Below are 7,367 nucleotides of genomic sequence, written 5' to 3'. Positions count from 1 at the left end.
ATACTTACATTATGTTTGAAGGAAACTCCATGGGGTGAAGTATGATATCAAAAATAAGAATAGAGTTGAAGGTTGTATACGCAACGCATGTTTGGTTAAAGAATCATCAACACTTTGTACGCACTACTTTAAGTCAGACATTTTGACTAGATATAGAAAAGTGCCACGAAATGCGGATGATGGTGGGGTTGGAGAGGACCATCCTCAAATGTTGTCTGTTTTCAAGCATGTTGTTCGTGGTTTTGGTAAAAAGAAAATAAGAAGGTTAGATTATAGAGAATATCATGCAGTTCGGACATATATTTGGTTGAATTGTGATGCAGTGAAACCATATATAAAGTAAGTTAATTACCATGATCTAGATATACATATTATTTACATTTGAAGTTATTGAAATAAATTAACTCTTTTTTCTTCAGAATTTTTGAGGATACCTTGAGACAAATACAACCATGTATTCAAGATAGCGAGATTGATGCTAAACTTGAAACAGAGTTTGCGTCTTGGTTTAATCAATACGTAAGTACTAATAGATCTAAATTAATCTATACAGTAAATTCAATATAATCTTAATGTATGCCTAATTACTTATAGTGTCAATAGGCACGTGATCCTTCATCCGGCATTACCAATCAATTCATGAAAGGTCTTGCTGAAGGGCCACTGCATAAGGTTCAACCCTTTAATGGATATGTTGTAAATGGTTACAAATTTCACACTGAAGAATACGGTTCAAATAAATCTACAATGAATAGTGGTATATGCATTAAGGGCTCTAGTCACAGTGCAAATGAGATCGATTATTATGGTATATTGACAGAAATTCTGCAGCTAGAGTATCATGCATTACCATTTAAGCGAATCGTATTATTTAAATGTTCTTGGTTTGATCCAACACCAAAACATGGTACAAGAGTACATCCACAATATAATCTTGTTGATGTTAACAGAAGAAGAACGTTTAATAAATATGAGCCATTTATTATGGCTGTGCAAGCTTCTCAGGTGTATTTTGAAACCTATCCTTCAGTAAAGAGGACACAGAATGATTGGTTAGCTGTTTGTCAAATAAAGGCACGTTCAATTGTAGATGTTCCAAATATAGTAGAAAAACCTCACACACTGAATGATCTAGCTTTTCAAGAGGATAACAGTCAAATGCATGAAATTGATATTTGTGAAGATGAAACACCTTATATATTGAATGATCCAGATGGTGTTTTTATTGACATGGAGGAGGAGGAGGAAGGAGAGAGGGAAGAGGAAGAGAGGGAGATGGAAGAAAATGATGAGGCTAATGACAATGATGATGAGGAGGAGGAGGATGCTGATGATGGGGGGGAGGAGGATGATGAGGATGAGGATGTGGATGAGGATGAGGATGAGGATGAGGATGAGGAGGAGGATGAGGAGGATGGTGATGATGATGATGATGAAGATGACAACGAGGAAGGGAAAGAAGAATATGAACATCAAAACAAAAAGAGAAGAAAGTGTTGAGATTAATGTCACTTGAAGTTTTTAAATTTTAGTTTTTCTATTAATCTAAAGTTGAATGTACTGTTTTATGCTACAAGTGATTTTCATTTTCTTAGTTTTGCTATTATATCTTGTGATTTGTGTTGGGCATCTTATATTATATATCTACAAAATGAACTAATACAATTTGAATGTTAGTTGATTTTTTATCAAGAACTTTGTTGCTGCAATTGTACAAGGTCTAGGTAATTAAAATTTAAGAATATGAGTGATACGCCATCATCAAATGCTGGTTCTCCTACTGGTCCTTGTACTCCAACCACTGCTAGTACTCCAGATGTCTCTATTGGGTCTACTAGTTGCTCATCAACATCTGCTCGGTTGGTCATCTCAGTTGTAGCGGAAAAGTAAGAAAGATATTTTTGTATAGTTGATCTAATTTTTTCTAATATAAGTATTATGAAATGTGTTATTTTATTTTTAATTTTATTTCAGATTCGTTCCTAATGGTCATTCTATCTCGAAGACCATCACAGAAACTTTCAAGGAACGACAAGATGCTACTGGCTACTCATGGAAGGATGTCAGTCAATCAACTCGTAAATTTTATTGGCATGAATTTTTGGTAACTATTGCTTTATATTTAAAATTTATAAGTAATTTATTTAATAGATGTCTCTATGTGTTTATTTCACCAAGTAATTTTTTTCCAGAAATCATATTAGTGGAATCCTACTGAAAATTCTATAATGGAACGTACATGGAATAAGGTGGCATCCACTTTATACTCCAAGAAAATGTATATTTGGCGAAAAGGTACAGTCAAACCTAATTTTGTTTTGGAGGATATTTGGAGAAGTTGGAAGACGCATTGGGCCTCAGATGAATGGATGGATAAATCTCGTATCGCCACTCGAAATCGATGTAGTGAGACTGGTGGACTAGGCACTGGTCCAAGCAAGCATACCGGTGGTTCTAGATCAACAGTGGAGCATACTATAAAATTGGTACCAAATTTAACACTTTCTATAATATTTTTCTAATCTTATCTCTTATTTTAATATTAAACTCTATTTTTTAGGCAATAGAACTACGTCGTCCACCAAATTCCGTGGGATATATTTAAGAAGTTGCATAAAAGAAAGGATGGCAGCTTTGTTGATGCCAAGTACTAAATGCATTAATGTAAGTTGTGTGTGTTGCTCTTCTTTAACCAAACATTGTAGGACTGATCCTTATTTTGTGAAGCTTTTAAAAAGAAAAAGGTAGATTTTATGTAGTTGTGTGTGTTGCTATTAAGAAGATTTGCTATAATTGTTTGTGTTGCAATTGAGCAAATTTTTGGGGCAGCTCTTTGTGCTGTTTTGTTGGGCAATTTTGAAGCAGATTTTGTGCTATTATGGATAGATTTTGTGCCTTTTTTTGTGGCAGATTTTGTGGCAGCTCTTTGTGCTGCTTTGTGCAGCTCTTTGTGCTATTTTTGGTGCTAATTTGAGCAGATTTTTATCATAGTTTTGATCATATGTTTTGCAGTTATTTGAGCAGTTTTTTTAATGCAATTTTGAAGTAGATTTTGTGCCTTTTTTGATAGATTTTGTGCTGTTTTTGGGGTAGATTTTGTGCTGTTTTTTTGTGCAGATTTTTATCTTACTTTTTTTTTATCAAATGTTGAGTATTTATTTGGACAGTTATTAATGCAATTTGAAGCAAATTGTGTGCCTTTTTTTATATAGATTTTATGCCATATTGGGGGCAGATTTTGTTCTGTTTAAAGAGTTTGTGCTGTCTTTTGGAAGCATTTTTTTTACAGAGTTGCTAGAAGCAACTTAATATGCACATATTTGTGGAAAGCTTGAGTTTTTGGTGGTTGATTGTTTGAAAATTTCAGGATAAAATGGAGGTTGTCTTAGCTGCTGCTATTTCTAGCTCCTCAGATGATTCACAAGAAGTTCAAGAACTTGATATAAATAACTTATACTTTGATGTTGTGGGTGGAGAAAAAAAACGACGTGTGTATGGTTTAGGCTCTCAAGGTTTGGCGTTGTATCAAGATCAAAATTCTATCACTTCGCGCAATTTACCTGCGGTGTCTGATGATGTTGCTGAAAAGCGCATTAAACTACTTGAGGAAGAAGTGTTGCATATGAGAGAAAATCAAGAGAGAGTTCTTCAAGAACGTTTAGAGGCGGAGGTGCAACAATGAGTAGAGCACGAGGTCTCGCGTTTGAGGCAACAAAGTGATGATCGATTCAAGTCTATGGAGGAACGATGGTCTCGCATGATGAGCGAGATGGCGTTATCCTCACGCTCATCTAGTAATCCTTCTCCTTAATAGGAAATGACCAAATGTTTATGTGTTTAAATATTTGTACACTTTTGCTTATTGAAGTTGTGCTTTGACATGTTTTAACTTCATAATTTTGTATTATAAATCTAATATTATGTTTGTTATATCATGGTGGTTAATTATTTTTATGTCTTTGACTAATTTACCATATATATATATATATATATATATATATGTATATATAAATAATAATTGTCGACTACAATATATAGCAATTATTATTTATTAAATTAAAATCAAATTTGTGACGGATTTAATCTGTCACAATTAATTCTAAATTTGTTACTAATATCTACAAGAGCAATTTTGTGACAAAATATTTCATCACAATTTACTTGTAACGAAATATTCCGTCACAAATATTGTGAATATATTTAGAAATTTGTTACAGAAACGATTCCGTCACTATTTTGTAACCAAATATTCCGTCCAAAATTCTGTCTCAAATTTGTGACGGAATTTAATTCAAATACAAGGATTTATATTGTCACCGTCAGGTCTGTCACTATGCCGTCACAATAAATGTGTGACGGAATTGAAATCCGTCACAATGAGTTTATGACCCCAGGTTCTGGGACGTCCATTTTTCCGTCACAAATCCGTCACACATTATCATTTGTGACGGATTTGTGACAGAATCGTCTGTCACAATTTTGCTATTTTCTTGTAGTGGTAACTATACCTCCCGCACTGCTTTCATCCCTACATATCTAATTAAAATCATCACCTTTAGCAACACGTTGAAGACGAATAGTAAAGATTCACAAAAAAATTAAAGAACAATTAATTTGGAGAAGGAAAGAATTAAAAGAAATTGTTGTTTTAGCAGAAAAAATCCGTAGGGAATATATATAGAGTTTAAGTTTTGTGCACCGTCAGTGTACAAAAATTTCTACACCATCAGTTACTTTTAATGAGATTTAACCATAGTAACTTACTTTAATAAAATAACATCTACTAAAAAAAAAACATCAACAAGGTAGTTGAATCAGACTTGGATTCTAACCAAAATTATTTTCTTCCAAAGTACGTCACTTTCTTCTCAGGGAACTTCAACTCCTATATTTTGCTCATCTACATTTAACTTTTCCATTAATCTTACAAAATACAATTATAAATGTTAGATAGCTTACAATAAATTATAAATCTGATCATATAAATAGTCAACACGTTTTCTGTAAAATATATTTAATATTAGTGAAAGTTCAATAAATAAACTCCTTCCCAATAATCTAAAGAGCAGAGCTTAAGTATTGGGGACAATATATGAAGACACTTTACGATACAATATTCACCTTTCAGGAGACTATGTTCACTTGTTTTTAGTGCATTGAAATTCTTTTGCTCGTGAAGATGTGTTTAAAAGGGCCATTTTTATGTTTCTAAATGAGAAAAATGTGAAATTTGTTCTAATTGCATGACGACATATCACTAAGTAGAAGAAGTGTGAAAAGTTTCAAAATCGTTTGACACTTAAAAATTATTTCTTACCGGTTGATAATGTTTGATGTTGTGAAAAAGTTTGATGCTGTGAAGAATTACTTGAGCTATAGAAAAAAGTGAAAAACCTACGATAAACATAGTAATTGTAATTAACTTTGAAAAAAAACAATTTAATTATGGAAATAATTTTTGTTAGAATCCAAGTATGATTCAACTACCTGTATACGAGAAAAAATCGAAAAGATTTTAACTCGCTCCACTTCATCCCACATTAGTTTAAACCCACACTTGCGTCGCTCAATAGTCATCCTATGGATAGGTTTTTTTGTTTCATCTTTTTATCTATGAACCTTTACTTGGCAGGCCATACTTTTATTATTCTTTGTATGATTAGTTTGAGTTTGTAATTTAAAAAAAAAACTTATGTTACACATTATTGACATACCATTAGTTCCTATATTGACATATGGTTGTGTATATATAGATAAACATATATTTAGTTTATAAAAAAATATATTTTAGACTAACAGATTATATTTGAAATCATTTTTGCATTATTATTTTTCTGAATGCAAATATAAGCTCTATATATAAACACATTAGTCAATATATAAGATCTATCGTATTTATAAAAATAATATGCGATAAGCGATAAATAGCTAAGAATGAAATATGATATATTGATGTGTGATGTTATGGAGTTAAGTTGTGAAGGATTGAAGATTGAAATATGATATATTGATGTGGACCACGTAAATATGAGATTGAAATATGAATGAGGATCGTATGGGTCCAATTTGATACAAAAACGATTATTGAGTCGGACAACTATGATGATACATGAAGACCATTTCATGAAATCATTGATATGACCACGTACACGTATGGATTTTTAATAAAATATTTTTTGTGGAGTATATTTTCCTTAATTCCAAACACACCCTAACTTTTTCCTCATACTGAAGTTTTGGCTTTGACTTCTTAATCATATAAATCAACAATTTTATACTAACATATAGAATACAAAAACTCCTCATATTTAGAGCTAAAATGCCAAAATATGAGTCATCTTTTATTTTTTTTGGGACCCACTGCGGTGTTGCCCCAAGTGTATTATGTTCACTTTGTTTATATTTGTTTCAGATTCCAAAAATAAATTTTTATTTTCTTTTTTCACTTTTAACAAATAAAGAAAAATAATTACATTTTTCTATGTCTTAATTTCAGCATTAATTCTTCATTGACCAAATTATTTTTCAAAATCTGATACTCCACTAAACATTAATTAATTGAGATAGTCTTGTAAAATAATTATGTCTGAATATTTCAAATTCATATGTAACAAGTAAACGGGAGTAGAAAATAATAGCAAAACGTACAAATTGTTTGCTGAGTAGGACCGTTTGGGACCTTTTTTCTTTGTTTGCTGGTGTGCCGCAGTGGAACTCAAATGACCACTCATTCTCCGATGCAAAAGGAACCAAACAACACTCATCAGCCCAACATGGTAAAACAACTAATGTTTGTATTTTTTCCATAGCTAATGTTTATGCGATTCTGCAGTCGTTTTTATTTTTATAGCGTTTTTTTCCTTTCCCTAAAAATGTCTAAAAGAATTTTTTTTTTATTTTTTTTGTGTGTGTGGGGGGGGGGGTGTATGACTTGAATCAGTGTTGCTAAAACTTATCTTTTGTGTAGCATTTTTAAAATGTTTTTTTCTAGTTTTGAGTTGAAATTAAATTAGGATATCTGGCAAAAATGTGTACTGTAAAAAAATTGATAATTGTCGTTTCATCAAATTGAATTTATTGCAAAATATACTTATTGTTCAAATTGATAGTGTATTAGCTAATTAAAATGCTTAAAGAGGTGCATAAACTAATTTAAATTAATACTCTATTGAATAGCTTTTTAAAGGATGGATAAAACTCGATACTTAGCTTGTTTAAGTTGGTTGAGACACTATGATTATAAAATAAAAATAAAAGAGTGTCAAACACTTAAAATGAAGGATAATATGGAACATCAGAAGTAGAAGTAAATATCGATAGAAAGTTTCACAGGATATATATATATATATATATATATATATATATAT

The 7,367-nt window shown here is 31.5% G+C and overlaps 2 protein-coding genes across 3 annotated transcripts; both read left to right on the top strand.

Annotated features, from left to right (window-relative positions):
- The first annotated feature begins 330 nt into the window (after positions 1-330).
- LOC102597516 (pheromone-processing carboxypeptidase KEX1-like) lies at positions 331-1,544 on the top strand. Its single transcript, XM_015307595.1, has 3 exons — positions 331-519; positions 604-1,365; positions 1,533-1,544. Exons 2-3 carry the CDS (start codon positions 640-642, stop codon positions 1,542-1,544), a joined length of 738 nt encoding a protein of 245 aa, XP_015163081.1. The 5' UTR covers positions 331-519; positions 604-639.
- A 1-nt stretch (position 1,545) lies between these two features.
- LOC102587892 (uncharacterized) lies at positions 1,546-3,911 on the top strand. Of its 2 annotated transcripts, XR_001473175.1 has the most exons (5): positions 1,546-1,886; positions 1,975-2,104; positions 2,193-2,486; positions 2,561-2,664; positions 3,368-3,911. XR_001473175.1 is itself a non-coding variant. In XM_006344887.2 (4 exons), the coding sequence occupies exons 3-4, from the start codon at positions 2,229-2,231 to the stop codon at positions 3,680-3,682; spliced, it is 573 nt and encodes a 190-aa protein (XP_006344949.1). In that variant the 5' UTR covers positions 1,547-1,886; positions 1,975-2,104; positions 2,193-2,228; the 3' UTR covers positions 3,683-3,911. The 2 variants fall into 2 exon arrangements, 1 of the variants encoding a protein (XP_006344949.1); XM_006344887.2 differs by lacking the exon at positions 2,561-2,664 and having other exon boundaries at positions 1,547-1,886.
- Positions 3,912-7,367: the final 3,456 nt, after the last annotated feature.

The sequence above is a fragment of the Solanum tuberosum genome, unplaced genomic scaffold (assembly GCF_000226075.1).
Source record: "Solanum tuberosum cultivar DM 1-3 516 R44 unplaced genomic scaffold, SolTub_3.0 scf00056, whole genome shotgun sequence".
NCBI classification, from domain to species: Eukaryota; Viridiplantae; Streptophyta; class Magnoliopsida; order Solanales; family Solanaceae; genus Solanum; species Solanum tuberosum.
The sequence above is the reverse complement of the archived record's forward strand: the minus strand, read 5'-3'. Positions and strand labels throughout refer to the sequence as shown.

Bases quoted from the DNA above. Each gene is read 5' to 3' on its own strand.
- LOC102597516 (XM_015307595.1), top strand. From the start codon at position 640: ATGAAAGGTCTTGCTGAAGGGCCACTGCATAAGGTTCAACCCTTTAAT.
- LOC102587892 (XM_006344887.2), top strand. From the start codon at position 2,229: ATGGAACGTACATGGAATAAGGTGGCATCCACTTTATACTCCAAGAAA. The intron at 2,487-3,367 runs GTACCAAATTTA...TGAAAATTTCAG, and splicing joins TGGAGCATACTATAAAATTG to GATAAAATGGAGGTTGTCTT.